Source organism: Bos grunniens, chromosome 4 (genome assembly GCF_055505025.1).
Source record: "Bos grunniens cultivar Pamir isolate PY7600 chromosome 4, Bosgru_T2T1.0, whole genome shotgun sequence".
In the NCBI taxonomy this organism is placed as follows: domain Eukaryota; kingdom Metazoa; phylum Chordata; class Mammalia; order Artiodactyla; family Bovidae; genus Bos; species Bos grunniens.
The window spans coordinates 91,210,953-91,238,265 of NC_141168.1; the positions used below are offsets into that span (position 1 = coordinate 91,210,953).

General features: G+C 34.7%; 1 protein-coding gene across 2 annotated transcripts in view; it reads right to left on the reverse strand.

Annotated features, from left to right (window-relative positions):
• The window catches only part of ITGB8 (integrin subunit beta 8), a 95,462-nt gene that overhangs the window by 29,744 nt on the left and 38,405 nt on the right, over nucleotides 1-27,313 (reverse strand). Inside the window, exons 3-6 of one of the 2 annotated variants that reach the window (XM_086397438.1) lie at nucleotides 19,945-20,116; nucleotides 10,595-10,841; nucleotides 9,092-9,257; nucleotides 8,348-8,506 (exon numbers count right to left, since the gene is read on the reverse strand). In XM_086397438.1, coding sequence (XP_086253564.1) covers nucleotides 8,348-8,506; nucleotides 9,092-9,257; nucleotides 10,595-10,841; nucleotides 19,945-20,116 — 744 coding nt within the window. Of the gene's footprint in view, nucleotides 1-8,347; nucleotides 8,507-9,091; nucleotides 9,258-10,594; nucleotides 10,842-13,545; nucleotides 15,981-19,944; nucleotides 20,117-27,313 lie in introns of those variants that run through there. The other variant, XM_086397440.1, reaches the window with a different exon arrangement.

The following is a 27,313-nucleotide window of genomic DNA, read 5'->3' on the forward strand; positions in this document are numbered from 1 at the left end:
TAGCTATAATAGCCTAGCCTACAAAATATTAGCTATATTCCCTGTGTTGTACGTTACATCTTTGTATCTTATTTTACCTAATAATTTGTACCTCTTAATCCTTTTATCTTATCTTGCCCCTCCATCATCCCTCTCCCTGCTAGTAACTACCAGTTTGTATCTGTGAGTCTGTTTCTGATTTGTTATAGTCATTCATTTGTTCTTTTTTCAGATTCAACATATGAGTGAAAATGTTCAGTATTTGTCTTTGTCTGACTCATTTTACTCAACATAATACCCTCTAGATCCATCCATGTTATTGCAAATGGCAATAGTTCATTCAAGAGTTGCATGACACTCCATTGAAATATATATATATATACCACAAACTTCATTTATCTCTTGATGGCCAGATTTCTTTCCTATCTTGACTTTTGAACACAGTGCTCCTATGAAGATTGAGGTACATAGATCTTTTTGATTTTCATTTTCTTCAGATATATATGCCTAGGAGTGGAATTGTTGGATCATATCTTAGTTCCATCTTTAATTTTTTGAGTAATCTCAGTACTGTTTTCCATAGTGGCTGTACCAATTTAAATTCCCACCAACAATGCACTATGATTCCCTTTTGTTTACATTCCTCTTCTATATTTGTTATTTGTGGGTTTTTTGATGATAGCCATTCTGACAGGTATGAGGTGATATCTCACTGTGGTTTTATTTTGCACTTCCCTAATGATTAGTGATGTTGAACATCTTTTCACATGCCTGTTGGCCATCTGTATTTCTTCTTTGGAAGAATGCCTATTGAGGTCTTTTGCCCATTTTTAAAATACATGTGTTTGTTTTTCGATATTGAGTTGTATTAACAGTTAATATATTTTGGATATTCACCCCTTGTTAGACATATCATTTGCAAACATCTCACATTTAGTAGGATGCATTTTCATTTTGTTGATGGTTTCTTTTGCTGTGTAAAAGCTTTTCAGTTTGATTAGGTTCCATTTGTTTTTATTGCTTTTGTTTCCCTTGTCTGAGGAGACAGGTCTGAAAAATAGTACGAAGATCTTTGTCAAAGACCATACTGCCTGTGTTTTCTTCTAAGAGTTTTGTGGTTTCTGGTCTTACATTTAGGTCTTTAATCCATTTGAGTTTATTTTTTAAAATGATGTGAAAAAAGAATGTTCTAGTTTTATTCTTTTGAATGTAGCTGTCAGTTTTCCCAGCACCATTTGTTGAAAAGTCTGTCTTTTCTGCACTGTATATTCTTGCCTCATTTGTCATACATTAATTGACAATATGTGCATGGGTTTATTTTTGGACTGTCTATGTATCTGATCTATATGTCTGTTTTTGTGTCAGTACATACTGTTTTGATTGCTGTAGCTTTGTGGTATAGTCTGAAGTCAGGGAGAATGATACTTCCAATTTTGTTTTTTTCTCTCAGTATTTCTTTGGCAAGTTGGGGTCTTCTGTGATTGTATATAAATTTTAGAATAATTTCTTTTAGTTATGTGAAAAATGCCATTGGTAATTGAGAATTTGCATTACATCTTTGGGTAGATGGCTTTGGGTAGTATGGCCATTTTAACAATACTAATTCTTCCAATTCAAAAGCATGGGATATCTTTCCATTTCTTTCTGTCAATTTCAATTTGCTTCATCATGTTTTATAGTTTTCAGAGCATAGGTCTTTCACCTTCTTGGTTAAGTTTATTCCTAGGTATGTTTATTCCTTTTGATGCAAATTTAAATAAAGTTGTTTTCTTGCTTTCTGTTCCTGAGAAAATATATACTAATATATTATTAGTGTATAGAAAAGTAACAGATTTTGTATATTAATCTTGTACCCTGAAATTTTACTGAATTAATTCATTAGTTTTAATAGTTTTTTGATGGAGACTTTATGGTTTTCTATATATAGCATCATGTTATCTGCATGTAGTGATATAATGATTTATGTTGATCAGAGATATTGACCGGTATTTTTTTTTTTTTTTTTGGTATTGTTTTTGTTTGAGTTTGGTTTCAGGGTAAAGGTGGCCCCATAGAATCAGTTTGGAAGTGTTTGAAAGTGAAAAACATGAAAGTGAAAGTTGCTCAGGAAATGATGTTTTCTTTTCACTTCTTGGAAATAGTTTAAGAAAGATAGATATTAACTCTTCTTTGTATGTTTGGTGGCATTCTCCTGAAGCTCTTTGGTCCTGGACTTTAGTTCGGGAGGTTTTGATTATTGATTCAGTATCAATACTAGTTAATGATCTGTTCAAATTATCTATTTCTTCCTAATTCAGTCTTAGAATATTGTGTGTTTGTAGGAAATTACCTATTTCTTCTAGTTTGTCCAATTTGTTGGTATTAACTGTTCTTAGTATTCTCTTATGATCATTTGTATTTCTGTGATTATAGCAGAACTTCTCTTTCATGTCTTATTTTATGTATTTGGGTACTCTCTTTTTTTTTTCTTAATTATCCTGGTCAACAACTTATTAATTTTATCTTTAAAAAAAAAACAGCTCTTGGTTTTGTTGTTCTTTTCTATTGTAGTTTAATAAATTAAATAAACATCAATTTATTTATTTCTGCTTTAATCTTTATTATACCCTTCCTTTTGCTGACTTTGGACTTTGTGTTTATTTTCCTAATTCCTTTAGATGGTAAGTTAGGCTGCTTATTTAAATTTTTCCTAATTTCTTGATATAGGCCTGTACTATAAACCTCCCTCTTAGAACTGCTTTTGGTATATCCCATAGATTTTAGAGTATTCTGTTTCCATTTTTATTTGTTTCAATTTATTTTCTGATTTCCTCATCAATTTCTTTATTGACCACTGATTTCTTACTAGCATATTGTTTAGTCTCCATGTCTTTGTTCTTTTCCCACTTTTCTGTCTATAAGTGATTTCTAGGTTCATGTCATTGTGGTCAGAAAAGATGCTTGATATAATTTCTATCTTCTTAAATTTGTCGAGGCATTTGGCATGTGGTCTCTGGAGAATGTTTCATGTATACTTGAGAAGATTGTGCATTCTGCTATTTTTGGATGGAATGTCCTGTAGATACCTACAACTGTCTAATGGTTCATTTAAGGCCACTGTTCCCTTATTGATTTTCTGTCTGGATGATCTCCCCAGTGATGTCATTGGGATGGTAAAGTGTCCTACTATTATTGTATTACTGTCCATTTCTTTCTTTATTTCTGTGTGTGTGTGTATTCCTATACTGGGCATATATATGTTAATAAGTGTAATCTCCTCTTGTATGGATCCCTTTATCATTATATAATATTTAATGCCCTTATTTGTCTTATGTTACAGACTTTCTTTTAAAGTCTACTTTGTCTGATACAGGTCTGCTGCCTCAGCTTTCCTTTGTTTCCATTTGTATAGAGTATCTTTTTTCAACCCCTTACTTCCAGTCTGTGTAACTGTAGCTCTCACTTGAGTGTCTTACAGCAGCATGTTAGATAGTTGTTGTTTTTTTTTTTTTTATCCAATGAGCCACCTTATGCCCTTTGATTGGAGCATTTTGCCCATAGATATTCAAAATTATTGTTTGTAGGTATGTGCTTATTGCCATTTTGTTACTTTTTTCTGGTTGTTTCTCTGTTTTGTCTTCTTGTTTTAGTCTGTTCCTTTGTAGTTTGATGATTTGCTTTAAGTAGTATGCTTGTGTTCATCTCTTTTTAGTTTTAGTCTCTTTTTAGTTTAGTATTAGACTTTAGTTCATCTCTTTTCATTTTAGCTTTTGTATACCTATTGTAGGTGTTTGATTTGTGGTCACCATGGAGTTCATATATGTTGATGTGTAACTATGTCTGCTTGTTTTAAGCTGATAGTCATTTAAGTTTAAACGTACTGTAGAAGAGCTAAATTTTTTACTATCCCCTTTCTACCTTTTGTGTTTTTGATATCATGTTTTACATTTTCATGTCTATCCCTTAACTACTTATTATAGTTTTAGTTGATTCTATAATTTTGTCTTTTAACCTTTTCACTAGCTTATTTAAGTAGTTGAACTACCATGTTGCTATATATCTGCCTTTACCAGTGGTGTTTCCCCCTTCCTATAATTTATTACTTTGTTACAGCCTTTTCTTTTTCATTTAACATGTTAAGTTTGGATAATATTGATTAACTCTCTTAGTTTGGCTTATCTGAGATGCTCTTTATGTATCCTTCAATTCTGAATGATAACTTGCTGTACAGAGTATCCTAGCTTGTAGGGTTTTTTTTTTTTTTCAGCACTTTTAAGTGTGTCATGTCACTCCCTTGTTTTATAAAACTTGCTGTAAAATCAGCTGATAGCCTTATGGGTGTTCCCTGTATGTGACTCTGTTTTTCTCTTGCTGAAAGTTCTCTCTTACCTTAAACTAAAAGTTGTAACAATATTTTAAAAAAAATTGCATATAAACTTAAAACTTTCTAGGTGCTTTTTGCCTGGGTGAAATTCCATTTACTTTGCTGATGGTGCATGTTCATAAAACCCAGAAGTGCTAACAGTCTAAACTAATCTTATCTGTTTAATTTTGAAAATTTTTTATACAGTGTTAAGCAGAGAAAAACGAAGTATGAGTCAGGAAATAGGGTGAAAGTTTTGATTATATGCTTTAGTTTAGCCATATTAGAATTAACTTTATTATTCTTATGACATATTAGTAATTTCTATGAAACTAAATAAATTAAAGGACTTCCAGGGAGTTAAATGAGAGGAGGAGTGAAAAATCACTGACCTTAAAATGATGAGGCACAAAAAGAAAAAAAAAAAGGTTCAGAGACAGAAACACCAAATCTAAGCTACTAAATACAATTAGCAGTGTGGTAGGATCTCGCCTATTTGCATCTCTCCGTGAGAACTGAGAGTCACAGCAATATTTAAAAATCTCATTAATAATGGTTCATTGTGTGACCTGTTTGCCTCTTCCAACTACTTGCTCCCTGGGCCCGTTTCATTGTTATTGGAGACTCTGGCGTTACTCTTAGTTGAGGGTGGGGGTGAATGGTTGTGAAGAGGGCTCTGAATGAGGTTGGGAATCACCCTGGAGGAGCTGGGTAGGGAAACAGGATGAAATTCTAAAGCCTCAGTATCAACAACTTGTCTTCTACACCATTAATAATTTTTATACTAACCTCTACCATTTTAGAATTAATTTTAAAACTTTAAACTGTTATAAATTATAACTGGTAAATTATAAAACTATATTACTACTCAAGTTTTTCATTCTGGCACTTAGAGAAAAAGCAGTGGAAAATGTAATTTAGTTAATACTATAACATTATTTGCCAATGGTCATATATAAAATATAACAATGTTTAAATATAAATTATTTAAAATTTTATCTCATTGTGTAATATACATAAGACCAATTATCTACTTTATTTTATTTATTCTATAAGTAAGACTGCAACTAGAAAGTAGAGTAAAATTTACACCAAGAACTTCACCACCTTATTTCTTCTAGGTATCCCTTGAGACAGTATGGCAAAGTAGTTAAGAATACATATTTATTAAAAGATTGAACTGGATTAAACCCTGATTCTGCCACTGATTAACTTTTTAGCTGTGTGTCCTCAGTCAAGTCTCTTAATTTCTTATACCCTCAGTTCTTCTGTTTATAAAAGAAAGATAGTTATGACTACCTTACCAAGTTGTTATAAAGATAAATTTCATATAGTATGCACTGTACTGTATGCAGTATACTGATACTGTATGTAGCAACAGTGATTTCAGTTAATAAAACCTCAAATCATGGTAGATGTTACTATTCTGAAATTCACATTGATCCTCATGAAATAGCTATGTGAATAAGCAGTAGAACTCTGGATGATGTAAATTAGACATATGAAATGCCTTTTATCAATTATTACCTTTTATAAATGAAAGAACCAGAGTCTTGGACCAAGAGGCCCAGATACTATTCAACATTACTGGTATTGGCTGCTGGAGATAAAACTAAGAAGCAAAATATTTTATTGCTTATCTAAACTTTATCTTTTCAAATTCCTCTATAATGGCTGAATAGGAGAGAATAGAAGTCGTTTTAATATGAGCAGATAAATGTGCTTAGAGTTAGGCTCAGGGTAGCTTTGGATAGAGGAGTTTTCAGAGCAGTAGTACATCTTGTGTGTATAAATGCACAGTCAAGGGATCAATCAAAATGCTTCCATTTCTTTTGTTTTAGGACAGTGTCCCTGGAAATGAAGGGAATAAGACTTCTTAGGAAAGGCATCCTTAAAACACAGGCCTGGGATAAATGAGGTAAAATATTCTTCGAAGGTAGTAGCAATATTGGTTTATTCAGTAGCTATCAGTGACATGTGGAAGGTATCAGTGACATGTTCATTCTTTTAAGTAGGTAAAACAGTGTTCAAGAAGACAAGTACATTTCATGATAGTTTGTCCAAATTCCTGATATATGAGTCCAAACACGGTGTAAAATTCCATCAGAATTATACTTTGTTTCTATAAGGTTATATGGCATGGAATATGTCTAAAAGTATGAGAACATTTCTTTGCCTTAAGGAATCCTTCCTAGATGAGCAGCAGCACCATCTAAAGTACAGTTGTGGAGAGCTGACTTCAGTGACTTGGCAAAAATTTAAAAGGATAATTGCAATGCAGTTTGCGAATAATGTAATTATTATTTTTCCTTAAAAGAAAGCTTCTACTTTTCTCACAATAGAATGGTTCCTCTTGTCTTCTCTCAACTCCCAGTAAATGAATTAGAACTCTATCTCAGATTAAAAGAGATTGAACAGAAGGAAAGATAATAAATGACTAAAATGGATGAATCTACTGAAGTGAAATGTGACTGTAGGAGAGAATCAACAATGAGAAAGACACTAAGGGAATAACTCCAAATCCTAGATTTTAAAATTCAAATTCTAGGTACTTTAAAAATCTTTAAATGTTGAGGTTGCTTTCAAGAATCTAAACCAACCAAGGGTTAATCTTGTTTTATGTGGTAATGCAGTTGTTCCTTTAGACTTTCAAAAAGTCTGGTAGGGCATTTAAGATTAACTAACTAAAACTATTTAAATTTCACTTATAGGAACCACACACATTTCATCATAATTTATATGCTTCTGATATTACATTTCCCAAACTGTGCATGAGGTGTCTTCAAGCACTGTGGTGCACTCACCAGGGTGCTGCAAAATATCTTAAATATTTAAGGGAAGCATAGTAATACTTGACATCTGTCAAGTATCCGTGAACTACCAGCTGGAAGTGGTTCACTGCTTTATGATTACATTTGGCTCTGTTCTTTTACATGATGTCATATCTTAGCAAAACTAAGCAGCATGAAAATCAGTATGTAACAGAAAATGAGGGTGGCTATGTCCTGTTTGATTCCAAGGCTTGGGAAGTTCCCATTATAACTAAGAATGACACAAATGATTCATCTGTATTATTGTTTTAACTGGCTACTAGGTTTTTAGAACATAAATAGTTATGTTATTTGGCCCTAACTACTCAATAAACAGAACTGTCAGGCTGTCTGTTTGTTTTGCCTATGTGTACCAGGGTAAAGATTACTAAGAGCTAGGTGCCACAATATAAGAAAGTTTGGAAGCTTTTGTTCTAACATTTGCATGCATGTATAAACAGGGATCACATCAAAAATAAATGATGCTTTATGCAATTGATTTTCTACATGTAGAATAGCTAATTCTGGGAAATACGGCTCTAGGAGATTGTATTTAAATATATGATTCAGAGGTGAAACTAACCCTCAGGAAGCTCCCTTCTCCAGGGGATCTTCACGACCCAGAAATCAAACCCAGGTCTTCAGCATTGCAGGTAGATTATTTACCATCTGAGCCATCCAGGGAAGCCCAAATACAGATAAACTTCAGAAGGAAGGAGTGAAATATAAAATATTGAAAGCCAACCTTGTTTTACTCCTTTTCCCCCCTAGTCTCTACTTAGATTCTGTTTTTCTCTGAGGATTCCTCAGGCCAAATACACTTTTCTTCATCTCTAATATGTTTTTCAATACTAACCCTGTAGAACTAGCTACAAGTAGTCAGGCAAACATATATGTATATGCTCTTTTCCTTTGAAGGTTCTTCAGTTGCCTAAAAAAGTAAGCTTTTCTATCACTTTTATTTTCATAAATTACACATTGTTTTGTAGGACATTAGAGAGTCAGCTACTAGATGTTATCCATGTATTTCAGCCTTACATTTTATTGATCAAAATTTATAGATTGCATTGTTCTGTAACTTGTCTCTCATGACTTGTCCTGACTCTGGATCATGACCCTTTAGGTAATTTCTTGGTACAGGGACAGCTGAATTTGCCAATTTAAACTTATACTAACCCAAAGAGTCATAATTACTAATAGGCTATTGTTACTCTACCATGCTTGTTGATCTGACGTAGACGTTGTTTTTCAGATGGCAGTTTCCGTCATTTGGCACCACTATGCCTGCCAATTTGCTATCGAGAGCAAGATGAGACGTCTGATCTGTCATCACCAGCAGCAATCTTTTGGCTTCTTTTCGCCATCCAATATGACTCTTAAAATAAACATGTAATTAGATCTTGTACAATCACATAGATCTTTACTGTGGTCTGTATCTCAAGTAAACATTAAATATAAGTTAACAAACATTAAGTCAGGCTAGAGTTATGTGCATAAATTCAATGCTGTTTCACAAATAGCATTAACTTTTATTTGTATATCCTCTTCCACAGCCATTAAACCACACTAGTTCCTGGCAAGAGACTTCTGGTGTTCCAACAGAGGAAGAAAAGGCCAGGTTTACAAAGTTCAGACTGCCTAATGTGATGTGAGTAGGACAACAAGCTATTTCTGGTTTTTCCTTGCAGAGTAGTGAGAGAAAAGAGCAGCCCTTTTGGAAATGATTTTCCGAGAACATAAGTTTTTCTTTCCCTTATATCTTTTCCTATTTATAAACTTTTCCTAATTTAGTCCCTCTGTCCTGAACACATACCAAAATGAGTATCATTGGTGACAAACAAGAGGTAGGAGAAGAATGTATTCTTTTATGCAATGTTTCACTCCACAAATCACAGAGAAATCATAAATTCTTGGGGAATTTTATATCTGAGCAAATACTCAATAATATGAAACTTCTTACCTCACAGACAGCTGCCTGAAGCATAGCATCAAAACCTCCTTCAGGTGTATCTATATTTCCAGAGATCTTCTGTCTGTGAACTGCTTTTTCAAACTCAGTGATGTTCTCCGTCAAAGACAGCACATGGATGTACCCATGGGGAGGCATACAGTCTAAGTTGTAGTCACTGTATGAGTAAAGAAGAAATGCAAATTGTTCTGCTGTGTGTCCTTCAAAGATCCGAAATATTACTCATGTAAAAGTGTGTGGTTGATGTGAGAAGGGAATACTTTATTTTTGCCAATAAAACTTTATTAGAGAAAAATCTATATTTTATAAAATCAGAGAAAAGCTCAATATTGCTGAATATTTCTTTGCAGGTAGGACTATAATGGCTTGGTTTCAAAACATAAAGAAGATTAAGCATGTTCCTTTAATATAGGACACCTAAGGGCTTTTATTATGCTAATATATACTATTGATTTTTAAGAGGAGATGAGAATTTTCAGTGATTTCCTATCACATTTGTTCATGGAACAACTGAAAAACACTTTGGGGAAATATTTTTAGGAATTTCGTTAAAATACTATACTTTTGTTAGATATTTTAAAATATTTTGCTAATTTTAAAGTGATTCTTGTAGAATCATTGATGAATGGTCAAAATTCATAAAAATTGTTTTGAGAATTCCATGATGTCCTCAAAGGTAAGGATTATTTCTCAGGTGCATCTGTGCTTGGGGAGAAGGTGTATGAAGCTCCATATGGAGATGCATCAGTCTTTTTCCACTACAACAGACAGCAGGGCTGTTTTGGTAAATTAGACTATACCCTGTAAAGTGATTTAGACAACGTATGGAAGTCAGAAAGAAGATGATAAAATTAAATGTTTTGTTAAGGAAGAACTGGATACATTTATATTTGCTCTTCGAAAATTCAACAGGCTAAATGTTGTGTGAGAAATTCGTATTTTAAAGGTCGGTTTTCCTTTCTTTGTAGGGCACACACTATTTATAATCAGCCTTCCAAAATGATAAGAAAAAGAACTCTTTTTAGCAAACAAATCCTCATCTTTTGACCTACCTACCCTCCATGTGCTAGCTGAGTTTTCTTTGAAATAACATTATAAGCAATGTAATTATAAACACAGTCATAATACAGTAATGGAAATGTAGGTGCAATACTGGCAAAATAAGTACTTTAAAAATGATAAGCCTTGCTTCAGCAAATTTGGAGCAATAAAAAAAAAGAAATACAGAATATTCAAAGAGGTATTTACATATATGGTAGCCTGATTATTGAATGTTTGTAATAAAAACTAAGTGAAAAAATATAAAAATAAAAGCCCCCTTCAATCTTAGAAGTTTTCAGATAGGAATGTCCTTCCTCTATAAATATTTTTATTTCTCATTTAATTAAAACAAAAACAGATAATTTAGTAAGTCCTTGATATAAAACCAAAATGAGATTTTACAAGGTTTTAAACTTGTTTAGCATTAGGAAGTCCATGTCTAGTATTAGATACCTGCATTGATTATGAATTCTTTCTGGATGGATACTAATGTATGGTGAAACTGTTTTATCAACGTATGAGCCAAATCCAAGGCGAAAGTCACGGGAGAAAAATGCCATTTTTCTAGATAAATCATTTCCAACTGAATTTAATTTTTCAATATTATTGTGCATTGATGCTGAGACATCAACCAGATAATAAAGATCCACAGGATATTTCTTCAGAGGATGAATTTTCAGCATAAAATTAGCTTCAGCTCCTAGTTCAAAGAAAGACAAACATAGTGTAGTATTCATTTTTAACATCTCAGGTTAAGCTATCAATAAATCAGTCACATTTTAGATATAGAACAGTGATCACTAATTTGTGCATAATGAAGGAAATTGGGAATATTCTGGAATAATTTTAAGGCAGTTAGAAGAACATACCAATGTTTTAGTCTCCAACTTCTACAAAGCATTTCTCATAATTCTATGGGGCAAAGATAACAGCAAACAAAGCAACTCAATATAAATGTAATAGGGAATATATTTATCACCATATGAACCTGCATTTCTAGTGTCTAGTAAAGCACAGCCCAGACATCAAGCAGCATTCTATTATGAGAGACTAGAAGAATGTGTTTGTTTGCAGGTGACTTTTAGGTTTGAAGACATCCAGAAAGGCATTCTAAGAAAATTTACCCCTTATTAGATGCAGGTGTAAATTAATTCTTTGGGGTTAAGGCATATTTATGTATGAGATGCAGAAACTCAGGTACTAAGAAGTACATTAAGCTATTCAGAATACTTACTACCTCATCATGAGTTGTTTGATAAGATTCTTCCCAACCATTATTTGTAAGAAAAAATGAGACAGTGGTCTAAAGAATGATATGCAGCAGCCACACTGAGAACCTAAGCTATGTAGGGGACTGCATTTGTCCAGTGCATAATAAGTGCTTAATAAACATATATGTTGAAGAGGGATCACAGAGGCAAAGGAACTGGATGAGAAAGTCACCATAAGGAGAATTGTTGGAGCCTCCAAAAGACAGCTGTCTTTGCATTACAGTTTTATTTAGTTCTCTGTCCATTATCATGTGATACAAAGATCTGATACCTTTCAGAATGAGTACTTCTGTGTTTAACTTTTTAAAGTACGTGGTAAAAAGTTATCAATTTAAATACAGACAATTTGTGAATTTTACTTTTTTAAACAATAAAGCAAATTCTTTGTAAGTCATTAATTATTTGTATATGGGGAATATTTTGAATGGAAAAAAATGAATAAATACCAATTCGAGTACATAATTAGTAACCTGATCTACTTATGAAAAAGAATCCTATAATTTATCAAGTCATTTTCAGTCTTAATATGCTTAAATATATAGCATATTTTAAGCATAATAATAACAAAATATAGCATAAGAATAACAACATTATAAACTTATTTAATAGTTCAAATGTTTTTCAGCCAGATTATGGAATGTATTCAAAATAGAAAGCTTTTTGGTTTATTAATATTAATTATGGGAGAAAGTGGCTTATTATTCCTAAATTTGCCTTTACATGCAGGAAAATTCTTTATTATAACATCTCTGTTTCATCAGCCTGAGTTTGGGAGGAGAAATTGGGTTTGCATAGCCCAGCCCAGTCAACTTTCTCACTCCCTGTTTTTAGGAGCTGGGCTGCCTACAGAGAGCATATATTCAGTTCTGCTTTCTAAGTATATGGTGAAAAAGCCTACCCATGGAAGTGACCTGAAGTTTGGGTAGAGAAGTTTAATTCAGGAGAATGATAGAATCAGGTAGACAGAGCTGAATTGATGAAAAATAGAAATGGAGTATATTGGGAAGTGTAGTTCATGTGTAGGAACTTGGGTTTTAATATGTGGGTCAGCATTTAATTTTTTTTTAATTTGTGTAGTTGTTTTTTAACTGTTGACTTAGGCATATGGCTGGAGGCATTAGGCACTGGCCACATGGTATTTTCACCTTGATGGATCATTGTAGTTTATGTTGGCTCTGCCTAAAGATGAATGGCTGCCTATTTTGACAGAGTCACTGAAAAATACATCAGATATTCAGTGTATTGTGTGAGTTGTTATATTGTTGGTTGGTTATCGCAGCCACAGGCAGAGTCTGTACAGAATCAACAAAAGCACAGTCCTTGGAGGCCTGAGCTATTCAGGGAGCTCCAGCCATTCAGGGGCCTTGGCTTCCCTGGTGGCTCAGACGGTAAAAGCACCTGTTTGCAATGAAGGAGACCCAGGTTCAATCCCTGGGTCGGGAAGATCCCCTGGAGAATGAAATGGCAACCCACTCCAGTATTCTTGCCTGGAAAATTCCATGGATGGAGGAACCTCGTAGGCTACAGTCCATGGGGTCGCAAAGAGCCGGACACAACTGAGCGACTTCACTTTTGCTTTTCAGCACGTATCAACTGCTTACAGCTGAGCAAGCAAATCCTAGGCTCACTAGCCTCAGTAAAGACAGCTTTTAGGAACCCTTGCCAAGTGACCAGGTTTAGAGGGTGCAGTCTGCTGTGGCTTGATTTCGGATTACATAGATGCTGGCATTAGCGCATGTACCTGGGTCAGTTGAAGACCTCAGCATGAACTGACACCTGAGTAAGACAAATTTTCACCATAGGAGAAAGGAAAATTTTTCTGTACACAGGACTTGTACTCGTTGCTGGAGAGAACAATAATTGCTACTTTAAAACTGCAAGGCACTTGAGTTTCTTAAAAGGTTTTAGCTTTAAGCAGTGAGCTTAAGGTGGGCAGCCCTAAATAGGCTAACCCCAGACCATTCTGCTTGTTAAGGAAGAAGCTGAAGGGGCCAAGCTTAGATTACCATATTTTGCTGATGAGCAAATGACACTCCATGACACTACCTTGTTACGCTCTCAAGTTGTCTTTGGATTGGATAACTGAATATGAAGCAGAAACCTTCTCTTCATATAGGCAGTAGATATAAATACCTTTTCATGGGAATATGGATACTATGTCCCTTGATAAAATCCTCATTCAGTTCATAGTGGGGTTCCATCAACACTGGGCTCAAAGGGAAAATGACATTAAAAAGGTTTTGAATATACTGAATGAGAAAGAATCAAATCTAAAAATAAAACAATATCTGTGGCTATCACCATTGTAATATAAAGTCCAGCGGAAAAGTCTTAAATGCTACTCTGAGAGAGGAGTTACATGGGGGTGGATTATTTTAGTGAGTAAGAGCTACTAACTGAAGTGATCTATCGAAAATATTTACCACAATATTTGGTATCTAGTAAATTCCCAGATGGCATTAGTGGTAAAGAACCCGCCTGCCAATGCAGGAGACATAAGAGACACTGGTTTGATCCATGGGTCTGGAAGATCTGCTGTAGGAGGGCATGGCAACCCACTCCAGTATTCTTGCATGGAGAATCCCATGGACAGAGGAGCCTCGAGGGTTACAGTCCACAGGGTCGCAAAAAGTCAGACACAATGAAGTGACTTACCACGCACACACAAATATATGGACACTAGTAATTATTACCATTATTGTTACTACTAGATTCTAAGCAACATTAGGATAAAAACTGTTTATTCATCTCTGAAGCCTCTGATTTGGTACATGCATAGCCACTCATAAATGTTCTTTAAACTATAATTGAAGAATATTTTCATACAGCATTTGAAAAGGCCCACATGTACACCATAGTAAGAAGCTGATATTTATAATTTCTTTCACATAGTTCAGGAGATCTTAAATATTAATAGTTTCTCTCTGTAGGAGGAAAAGAGTATCATCTGGCCTCCAAATATTTATGTCACCACTTACGTTAGCTACAGGAAAGCTTCATCTTTATATTTTGAGATTTTAAAGGCTCTAATCCTATTCCCGTGATTAACTTCAAAGGCAAAAAAAAAGTTTGTGACATAGAATAAGAAAGGGGACTTGGAGGAAAGTTGAGACCTACTTACAGCTATTGCCAATATTGGTTTGAATAGACCAAAGAACTAAAGTTGTTAGAATGAGTTTTAAATCACTCAACTAATAGTGTGAGCATCTCTGAAGAACTAGTTGCAATAAACATGTCTGGACACTAAGAAAAGATTCTAAAACACTAAAAAATATTCTGCATAAGATGAAACTAACAACTCGTAAGAAAATATGGAGACATGTAAAAGGAAAAAAGAGCTGCCAATTTCTATTCATTGTCTTTGGGCAGGGGAAGGAAAAGGTCCAAGAATGAGACAGGTTTGAAACATCAAGGTACAGACCCTGGCACATTTCTGGATTTCTGTAGGGGTAAAATAAGGGATATGGGCCAGGTGTTGAGGAAAAATGCATGACTCTGTATGGCCAGGTGTTGAGGAAAAATGCATGACTCTGTATGTTTTTTTTTAAGTTTTGAATTCAAGAATACCTGAAGAATCTTACATTTTAAATTAAGCTACACTAAATCAGTTTTTTCTTTAACATTATTAAATGAATCAAGTTTGAAACATTTTCTTCAGTTAGTGAAGTATAAATTATACTAATCCCTGTCATATATTACTTCTGAAGCAGAAATTGAGAATTCTCTTCTCTTCCCTACCCTCCTAAAGATTTCATCTCATTTCACTGTTCTTAGGGAAGACCAACTAGGATCAGTGGCCTATTTCTGTTATTATTTCTCCATAAGATTGATAGGTGAAAATAAGAAAAAGAGGTATAGTTTAAGAAGTATAAAGTAAAAGAAAGTGTCCTTTTAAAATCTCATTTAAAATATTTGATTTTGTGTATTTTGTACATATTCTTAATATTCTTTTAAAAGCTTAGTCAGTATATGATATAATAGAAATATCCATAAAAGCTTTTAAAAATTCTTAATAGATGCTACATAGGTCATGAGTTTTTAATCATACAAAAAATAAAGTGATTGTCTATAAATAAATCTAACAAATAAATATCAGATTAGGGAATAAACATATTTTACACATAGTATGCATTATAACAGACCCTCAACTCTTTATCTCTGTGTTAGAGTGTAAAGGAGTTTTACATCATAAGGAATGAGGTTTATACATATATCTAGAATTGGTAAAATTCCAGATACAGCTTTATATATTATGCCCCAAAGCTAGCATGTCTTTGATGCCACAGTGCATTTTTAGATGAATTTATTATACCTATTTTAATAATTATTTGCTATATATGCAGATTATAAAAATATAGTTTTTCATAGCTATAGGAAGGATAACTTATACACACTAGACAATTACAGTATTTTCATACACAAATTCATTAGTATTGACTAAAATCAAGCCCCATAATGATTTCACCAATCTCTGGGGACAAAACCTCCACATTATCTCTCAAGTCTGGCCATTTTTCTCCTGCATTGTTACCACCACTGCCATTGCTTATCTACAGCACTGAAATAATTTCTCAAGTTTTGAACTATTATTTTATAGTTTCAGGAGGATTCAGCCACCATTATGTCTACAAAAGAGAACAAACTAAATTCATGTAAGTGTATAAATTTAAATGTAACATACAAGTAGAAAAAATGCACCTTGTAATTTTCAAATCTTAAGTATTTAAAAAAGAGCAAGATATTTTTAAAGGCTATTAGTCATATTTTTGGAGGCAAACAATATATGATAAGCCTCATCTGTAAGCTGTTGAAAAATCACACACAAAATAGAGAGGTATTAATAAATTTAAGAAAAAGGTTCAAGCTTTCTAGTACTGGGAACAAAACAAATGAAAATAGCTAATGGACTAGTTACACTTAACAAACTGAAGAGATTAAAAAGAATGAGAAATAGGCAAAGTTGATTCTGGAAAGCCTAACTGGATATGATTTTTTGTGTGTGAATAATCTAATAATATATATAACCTAGTAAATCTATGACTAGAAATGTACCCTAAATAAATAGGTTGTTATATATACATGGAGAGACCGACAGATATAGATACATACATGTATAATGAGTATCATTGAATATTTGTTCCAACAAAGTGCATTCAAGTTTCATTGGGATTGTCTTACATTTATTGATTCACTTAGATTTTGTTATATTACTGGATATATACATATATATATATAAAACTGTAATTGTTATAATATTATTTTCCTTTTTAGGAACATAGAATTCTTCTGCATTTATTCATACTGGCTTTTAGGTAGCACAATGGACTCTACACATTTTTTAGAAAGTTTATTGCCAGACAGTTTATGTTTTAGGTTGCTGCTTTGAAATGATCTCTTTTAGATTACATTTAATATTTAAAAATTTTCCTTTCACAGCCTTTTAACTTTAGTGTTAGTTTTGTTTGATTTGCTTGGATTTCTGTGTAGACATATAAGATTAATTTTGCTTTATCTTTTCAATATGTTTATAGCTTATATTTGGTTTTCTTGTCTGATTGCTTTTATATAAAACTTTCAGAAGGATTTTAATGTGTATTAACAAAGTATTCTTCAATTTCATTTGGGCAGGAATGGACACTAAATTTTATTGTATGATTTCTGGCATCTTGAGATAACAATATATATTTTTATTCTTTTGGCAAACTAAGATAACAAAAAATACATTGATTTTAAGATAATCAACTACTGCAGGTTAAATCTACTTGTATGGTGACATTGTTCTTATTGTTCTTATTATCACATGAAGTTTAATTTGATTATTTAAAATGTTATTAGGGATTTGATCCTAAAGTTATGATAACTTGTAAAGATTGAGTAGCTTCTATGCCTTCTCAAAAAACCATGGGAGAATTTATGTAGCCTAGGGATAATGTGTTCCTTGAATGTTTAGGTGAACATTAAAGTGTATTTCCCATGAAAATATTTAGACCTAATGTTTTTAGGGAGAGTTTCTTTTAGAATTTTCTTAACTTCTTATATCTTTATTATATTTCTTGGGGTTCTACTTCTTGAGTCAATTTTAGTCTTCTATATTCTCCTAAGAAATTATTTTTATCATAATTTATATATTTTACCATTTTTAATGTATTGAAGTTTTTCCCCCCAATATTTTTTTATCTGGTCATAGTCTGTATAATCAGGTCATTTGCTTTGGGTCTTCTTTTTCTAATTAGCTTTGCCATTGATTTAGCTATTAGATTTATACATTCGTTTCCTTTTTAATTTCTATTTTTTATTTCATTTTGTTTTTTTCTTAATTAATTTCTTTGTTTTTGTTGTTCCTATATCTTTATCTGTATGCTTCATTTTTTTTCAATGATAAAAGCATTTAAAGTTCTGAGTTTTCCTGAGAGCAGCTTTGAACACATCCCATTATGTTCTGATGTGTGCTACTGTTATTATCATTATTATTAAATTGCCTATGAGTAGAATTTTGATTTATTCTTGGAAATAGAATTTATTTAGGAGAAGCTTTCCTTAGTTTCTCTATTATTTAATATTTGTTAATCATCTTATATTGGCTTCAAATTTTATTGCAAGGTGTTCAGAGATGTTGGCCTATAAAAACAGTTTCACTTGAAGTTCAGTTTTTTTGCATAAAATAAAATTAATTTCTAAAACTATTTCATGGACTTTGAAAATATTATTTTATATATCAAGGACTATGGACTGAACCCCGCCCCCCAAATTTATATATTAAAGCCCTGACTCACAATATGGTAATGCTTGGAGATGGAGCCTTTGGGAGTTGATTAGGTTTAGATGATGTTCTGAGGGTCGGGTCCTCATGATGGAATCAGTGGGCTTATATGTAGATGCAACAGAGTGCTCCTTTTCTATCTATCACTCTTTCCCCCTTCAGAAACTGAATCTGGCAGTGCCTTGATGGCAGACTTTCTAGGTCCTAGAACTGTGAGAAAATAAATTTCTTTTGTTTAAGCTACTTACTATATGGTATTTCGTTATGGCAGCAATAGAAGGTGACAAGTGTCATAATACCAACCTAGTTACTTTCATTTTTGTGTATCCCTTTGCAGCTAGCATTCATATGTCCATACTAGTCTGTATAATTATTTGATATGGTAATGTGCACAGTTTTAATTGGAAGCTGGGAGTATGCCTAAGGCCAAGAAAGAAATGGACTTTGTTATTCTGGTAATCAAAGAGTCTGAGAAAAATACCTTGGAATTGGGAGGGCATTTGTCGATAATGGTTATTCAAAAATTTAGTAACAGGACAAGACCACCCAAAATGAAATAATGAAGGCTTCAAGGCAACTGCATACCACTTAAAACTAAATGTATCTAATTTAGTGATGCATATCTTTGTACTTGAACTTATCTTGCCATATGCAGTTTGCTCGATGAGACTCTCTGGCACTAAAGAAAATGAATAATTTCCAGTGGCCTACTACATACGCCAAACTGTGGAATACAAATGTATGAAAGGACAAGTATTAGAGAAGTATAGGAGGAAAAGTGTGCGTAACTCTCAGGGACTAAAGCAGCTCAAGTTAATTATGATAATTATGAATTATAGTTTTGTTTTTAAAAGCTTATCACAGAGGCTCTAAGACTAATTCACATCTCTTACTAATTAATCAACTAACAAATTCAGCAAACACTTATGGAATGCTTACTACATGCCAGCACTCTGATAGGCACTGGAAAAACAGAATGGAATAAAACATGTTCTTCTTCTTATACAGAGCTGGCAGTGTCCTAGGAACACAATTATAGTATAATGTGATCAAGACTGGAAACACATAATTATAATATAGCGTGGTCAGGTTTGCAGAGAATGTCCGAGGTCACACAGCTAGCTAGCTATAGGCACAAGAAAGACTAGAATTCTGATTTCTTGATTCTGAGCCCACTGTCATTTCTACAGCAACAATACTGCCTGTCATAAAATGTTAAATATGAACAAATAAGGCTAGTCAGGAGCTTCCCAGTACTCTTGCCTGGAAAATCCCATGGATGGAGGCACCTGGAAGGCTGCAGTCCATGGGGTTGCTGAGGGTCGGACACGACTGAGCGACTTCTCTTTCACTTTTCACTTTCATGCGTTGGAGAAGGAAATGGCAACCCACTCCAGTGTTCTTGCCTGGAGAATCTCAGGGACGGCGGAGCCTGGTGGGCTGCCGTCTATGGGGTCACACAGAGTCGGACACGACTGGAGTGACTTAGCAGCAGGAGCTTCCCAGGTGACTCAGTGGTAAAGAATCTGCCTACCAATGCATGAGACACAGGAGATATGAGTTTGATCCCTTGGTCAGGAAGATCCTTTGGTGAAGGAAATGGCAACCCACTCCAGTATTCTTGCCTGGGAAATCCCATGGACAGAGGAGCCTGGTGGGCTACAGTCCATGGGGTCACAGAGTCAGACAGGACTGAGCACATATACAGCAACAAAGGCTAGATACAATTCTAACTTGAGAATAGACGTTGATATATTTGAAAATAACCGTACCTTGATGCAGCTGGATCAGCACTTCTCCTGGTGTCACCTGGGTATTAATTTCATTTTCACTTGGCATTACACGCACAGAAGGGTATTCTATTAAATCAATTGAGCAGCCTTTGTGTATTAAATTGGAAACAGTGTCACAACGTTCATTCTTTGATCCACCTGAAATGAAATCCTGTTTAAAAGAAGGAAAATCAATGATGTTTTAGTGCATATCATCCCAGTTATAACCAAAGAAAACCACATAATGAGTACTACCAAGAAACCATCTTCCAATATTGTACAAATTATATGACTGTTAAAAATAGCTGCATGTTTCCAAGAAGAATACTGGCAAATTTGTCTTAAATAAGTTTAATTTCTAAATCTTATTTTGAAAGAAAAAATGAATATTAAAAAGGAGATTTAAACCAAGTACTTTAAATATTATTAACTGATCACTGTAAAATTATACCAATTTAATTCTTTCTAAATATTTTACTTTGGAAATACTGCTCCAGAAGAAAATTTAGGCAAAATAGACCATTCAGTGTGGTTCTGCACTTAAGCTTTAATTTTCAAAGAACCCAACTGGTATGTTTACTATATTCTATTATGTTTAGAATGTGGGAGCAAGTCCTCAGAAATCACATGCCTAATGAGGTACCAAAATTCATAAAAGAATGAACTGGAAATCTATATTTCTTGGACTGAAAATTCCCTCACTTCTTATACGCATAATAGCATGTAAGTAATTCAGTAAACCAAGGAAGATGCCACAGTGAGTCTGGGAGATATAAAATTGCAGCTCAGATTCTCCTGATATTGCAACTGAATCTTGAACTTTCATTACAATTCAGCATTGGTTAGTTCATGCTAATTCCATAGCCATCCAATAAACTTGGAATTAGTTGAGCAAGCTTAAAATTTATCTTGACTGAGAAAAATTTAATATTTTTATTTTTCATGTAACCAGTTTTTCTCCCTAAGAACAGAAAATGTATTGAAAAGTATAGAAATGTAGTTTATTATATATAATGTTGGCCTGTATTATTTGGGATATTTGCTATATATATTAGATGAATATTTGCTTAGTGATCTTCCTGGGAGTGGTTATTTTGATCTGGCATTCAGTCATTCCTTCTCCAGTTCAAATGATTCAAAAAATTGCATTTCCAATCAATTATTCATTCAATCAAAAGAGTATTGATTGAATACTAACTCAAGGACAGTAGTTTTGTTAGGTACTGAGGATGCAGAATGGAACAAGACGGATAGAGTCCCTGTTTAAGTCAGCAGGCCATTAGAGAATTCAACCATTAAGTGAGTTAATGTAATTATCATTAGTTAGTTAATTAGTTCAGTCACTCAGTTGTGTCCGACTCCTTGCGACCCCATGAACTGGAGCACGCCGGGCCTCCCTGTCCATCACCAACTCCCAGAGTTCACTCAAACTCACGTCCATCAAGTTGGTGATGCCATCCAGCCATCTCATCCTCTGTTGTCCCCTTCTCCTCCTGCCCCCAATCCCTCCCAGCATCAGAGTCTTTTCCAACGAGTCAACTCTTTGCATGAGGTGGCCGAAGTACTGGAGTTTCAGTTTTAGCATCATTCCTTCCAAAGAAATCCCAGGGCTGATCTCCTTCAGAATAGACTGGTTGGATCTCCTTGCAGTCCACGGGACTCTCAAGAGTCTTCTCCAACACCATAGTTCAAAAGCATCAATTCTTTGGCGCTCAGCTTTCTTCACAGTCCAACTCTCACATCCACATACATGACTACTGGAAAAACCATAGCCTTGACTAGATGGACCTTTGTTGGCAAAGTAATGTCTCTGCTTTTGATAGGCATTAAATTTAGAGGAAGCAAAGAATGTCATAGAGTTATGGAGAAAGGAGATTATCAAGTTTAATATTACTTGAATGTGAGATCACTAATTATGAATACAGAGATCCCTAGCACTGATGCAGAATTAGATGGAATGGAAGTAGGCAGTATAAAAACATTTATATAAGGATTTTAATTTAATTCTGTCAATTTAGAATAAGGGTTGGAAAACTAGAGACAGTGAGACAAACACAACCATAGCTCGTAGATGTATGTCTTGAGTGTTAAAAAATACCTTTTACATTTTTAATATGCTATCTATTTCTGCTTTATTGACTATGCCAAAGCCTTTGACTGTGTGGATCACAATAAACTGTGGAAAATTCTTCAAGAGATGGGAATACCAGACCACCTGACCTGCCTCTTGAGAAACCTGTATGCAGGTCAGGAAGCAACAGTTAGAACCGGACATGGAACAACAGGCTGGTTCCAAATAGGAAAAGGAGTACATCAAGGCTGTATATTGTCACCCTGCTTATTTAACTTATATGCAGAGTACATCATGAGAAACGCTGGGCTGGAAGAAGCTGAAGCTGGAATCAAGATTGCTGGGAGAAATATCAGTAACCTCAGATATGCAGATGACACCACCCTTATGGCAGAAAGTGAAGAGGAACTCAAAAGCCTCTTGTTGAAAGTGAAAGAGGAGAGTGAAAAAGTTGGCTTAAAGCTCAGGATTCAGAAAACTAAGATCATGGCATCTGGTCCCATCACTTCATGGGAAATAGATGAGGAAACAGTGGAAACAGTGTCAGACTATATTTTTGGGGGCTCCAAAATCACTGCAGATGGTGACTGCAGCCATGAAATTAAAAGACGCTTACTCCTTGGAAGGAAAGTTATGACCAACCTAGATAGCATATTCAAAAGCAGAGATATTACTTTGCCAACAAAGGTCCGTCTAGTGAAGGCTATGGTTTTTCCTGTGATCATGTATGGATGTGAGAGTTGGACTGTGAAGAAGGCTGAGCACCGAAGAATTGATGCTTTTGATCTGTGGTGTTGGAGAAGACTCTTGAGAGTCCCTTGGACTGCAAGAAGATCCAACCAGTCCATTCTGAAGAAGATCAGCCCTGGGTGTTCTTTGGAAGGAATGATGCTAAAGCTGAAAGTCCAGTACTTTGGCCACCTCATGCGAAGAGTTGACTCATTGGAAAAGATTCTGATGCTGGGAGGGATTGGGGTCAGGAGGAGAAGGGGACGACACAGGATGAGACATCTGGATGGCATCACCGACTAGATGCACATGAGTTTGGGTGAACTCCGGGAGTTGGTGATGGACAGGGAGGCCTGGCGTGCTGCAATTCATGGGGTTACAAAGAGTCGGACATGACTGAGTGACTGAACTGAACTGAACTGAACTGAAAACAATAAAAAAGAAGAAGGCTGCACAACAGAGACAGTATGTGGCACAAAAATGTTTAGTATGTTACTCTTCACAGTACTGATCCTGAATTAGAGTGTGGTGCACAGTTATAATAAAAATATAATAAAAAGACAAGAAAGAATATGTTCTTTTCAATCAAAATCTCCAGGTGTCATTGGTGAATGACTTCATGGGAATAAAAACAATTGCCTTGCTGATGGCCACACACCTAGATTTTAGCCTGAAATTTAAAATGTTTAAAGCCTTAATTTCTCATTACCAAATTTATCCTATTTATTGATAAAACTTAGGGGTACAAAATGTAAGATTTAGTTCTTAAACAACTTGGAGCTACTCAAAGAAAGGTGGCATATACTGCTAGATTTATGGGGCTAGATGAGGGGATCTCATCTGTTTTTAGAGCCTGGGGAATACTGAGGGCATATAGGCCTTGGTACATGTATGCTCATTCATGCCTCCCATGACAGGCCACAGACCAAAGGCCACATGTGTTTTACAAAAGTGAAAACTGCAGGACTTCAAATTAGGAAAGTAAATATGATCCAAAAGACTCTGATTTTTCTTTTTGGCCAGAATTTTGTGTTTTATGTATATAGAATGAAAGAGAAGGGAGGGTGGTTAATTCACTGCAACTATACATCAAGCTATATCATTTGACCTTTAAATGTCAAATCATTTTGCTGAAATAGGCAAAAAAGTCTCAATTATTTTGCAGTGTCTGAATCAGCATGGCTGTTTTTACTTTACTGTAAAAACTAAGTTAGAAATACGTTGCCAATTTGACAGATTTGAAAAGGGAAGAAAAGATCAGATCGTGGCATCAAAACAAAGAATGGAATGCTGCCCCTACCCACTTGTGGCCTGCTCTCCACTTTGTATAAAAGAAAAGAATTTGAAACCACACCCTTTTAACTTTTGGTGATTTGAGTCATTTTAATGTCTTCTAATTCTTATATTTTACTTTTTTATAAGAAATACTCAAGCAAAATCATCCTCCCAACTGTCTGCATCTAAAACCTACTTGAGAATGAAACACCCAGGCTGAAGTTATTACCCTAGTTGACTTTTCATCAGTCGTTACTTTCATCCATTTAATGTAGTAATCTGGAGATATAAATAGGGAAAGGTTTTTCTTGTACTCATTTCTGAGTCTTTTCTATGCTCCAAGCATGGAAATCTTCATAGAAATGAAAAGATTCTATCATTTTCCTTTTTAACAGTGAAAGCTCTTTGTATTGGGCTGGTCAAAAAGTTTGTTTGAGTTTTTCAGTAAGCTGACATGAAAAATCTGAATGAACTTTTTGGCCAACCCAATATTATCAGATCAGATCAGATCAGTCGCTCAGTCATGTCCGACTCTTTGTGACCCCATGAATCGCAGCACGCCAGGCCTCCCTGTCCATCACCAACTCCCGGAGTTCACTGACACTCACATCCATCAAGTCAGTGATGCCATCCAGCCATCTCATCCTCTGTCGTCCCCTTCTCCTCCCGCCCCCAATCCCTCCCAGCATCAGGGTCTTTTCCAATGAGTCAACTCTTCGCGTGAGGTGGCCAAAGTACTGGAGTTTCAGCTTTAGCATCATTCCTTCCAAAGAAATCCCAATATTATAGTTTAGTTTAATTATGTTCCAAGGCTGACCTGAAAACTTCTGGCTATGCAGGCACAACCTGTGTCTGACATATCAGGCAGAAAAGACAGAGAAGCCTTTAAAACTTTCAGATATGTTTGTCTCTTTTTTCCGACAGAGATATGTCAAGTCTTTCACATATGTTAAAAGGAATATGAAACATTGAACTAGATGATATTAATACACTCTTGTCTGTTCTAAGTATTTTCCAGTTATATTTATGTAGCATGGAGAGAAAGAGAAGTCAAAATATATAAAATCACAGATTAACACGCTACACAAGAATGCAGACCATTTGATTATACTCTGTGTAAATTTTCTAGTGAACTTTTACTTTTGTCCAGCTTTGAGAGTTATAAAAACCAGGCTTACGTTATTTTTGCTTATCTTTTCTGATCACGCACAGAGAAAAAAGTGCATCTTCCTTTCTTGTCCCTCTACCCTTGCTGGCTAAGAAATAAAACCATCAGTTGCATATGTGCCTAATGGTGGGTGATCTTTCAAAAATAACCATAGCATTTTTCCTGTCAACGATACCCGGTCAGCATGTGGGGACTGGACAGCTCCTTCTGTTAATGATATGGCCAGTGACTTTTTAAAAACTAATTAATTTATTAAAGGATAATTGCTTTACAGACTTATGTTGTTTTCTGTCAAACCGCAACATGAATCAGTCATAGGCATACATATATCCCCTCTGTTTTGAACCTCCCTCCCATCTGCCTCCCCATCCCACCCCTCTAGGTTGATACAGAGCCCCTATTTGAGTTTCCCAAGCCATACAAAAAATTCCTGTTGGCTATCTATTTTACATATGGTAATATAAGTTTCCATGTTACTCTTTCCATACATCTCCCCCCCTCTTCCCCTCTCCCCATGACCATAAGTCTATTCTCTATGCCTGTTTCTCCATTGCTGCCATGTAAATAAATTCTTCAGTACCATGTAGCTGTCCAATTTTCCCAGCACCGTTTGTTGAAGAGGCTGTCTTTGCCCCATTGTATATTCTTGCCTCCTTTGTCAAAAATAAGGTACCCATAAGTGCATGGGTTTATTTCTGGGCATTCTGTCTTGCTCCATTGGTCTATATTTCTGTTTTGTGCTAGTACCATACTGTCTAGATGACTGTAGCTTTGTAGTGTAATCAGAAGTCAGGAAAGTTGATTCCTCCAGCTCCATTTTTATTTCTCAAGACTGCTTTGGCTGTTTGGGTTCTTTGTGTTTCCATCTGAATTGTAAAATTTTTTGTTCTAGTTCTTTGAAAAATGCCATTGGTAATTTGATAGGGATCACAAGAATCTGTAGACTAAGTTTGCTAAATAGTCATTTTTACAATATTGATTCTTCCTAGCCAGGAACATGGAATATATCTCCATCTGTTTATATAATTTTTTGTTTCCTTCATTAGTGTCTTATAATTTTCTGTGTACAGTTCTCTTGTCTCCTTGGGTAGATTTTTTCCCTAGATATATAATTCTTTTTGTTGCAGTGGTGAATGGGATTGACTCCTTGGTTTCTCATTCTGATTTTCCTTGACAGTATATAGAAATGCAAGTGATTTTTGTGTATTGATTTTGTATCCAGCAGCTTTGCTAAATTCATTGATTAGCTCTAGTAATTTTCTGATACTATCTTTAGGGTTTTCTATGTACAGTATCATGTCATCTGCAAATAGTGAGAGCTTTATTTCTTCTTTTCTGATCTAGATCCCTTTTATTCCTTTTTCTTCTCTGATTGCTGAAGCTAGGACTTCTAGAACAATGTTGAATAACAGTGGTGAAAGTGGACACTCTTGTCTTGTTCCTGATCTTAGGGTGAATGCTTTCAGTTTTTCACCATTGAGAATAATGTTTGCTGTAGGCTTATCATATATGGCCTTTACTATGTCGAGGTATGTTCCTTCTATGCCCATTACTTGAAGAATTTTAATGATAAATAGGTGCTGAATTTTGTCAAAGGCTTTTTCTGCATATATTGAGATGATCATATGGTTTTTATCTTTCAATTTGTTAATATGGTGTATCACACTGATTGATTTTAATATATTGAAGAATCCTTGCATTCCTGGAATAAACCCAACTTGATCATGGTGTATGAGTTTATATATAATCTCTTCAAAATTTTTCTCATACCCTTTCATTTTATCCTGTTCTTTTGGACCCCTATAATGCGAATGCTGGTGCATTTGATTTTGTCCCAGAGGTCTCCGAGACTGTCCTCAGTTCTTTTCATTCTTTTTACTTTATTCTGCTCTTCAGAAGTTATTTCCAACATTTTATCTTCCAGCTCACTAATTTGTTCTTCTGCTTCAGACAGTCTGCTATTGATTCCTTCTAGAGTATTTTTAATTTCAGTAATTGTGTTGTCTCTGTGTGTTTATTCTTTAATTCTTCTAGGTCTTTGTTAATTGAGTCTTGCATTTTCTCCATTTTGTTTTCAAGGTTTTTGATCACCTTTACTCTCATTATTCTGAATTCTTTTTCAGGTA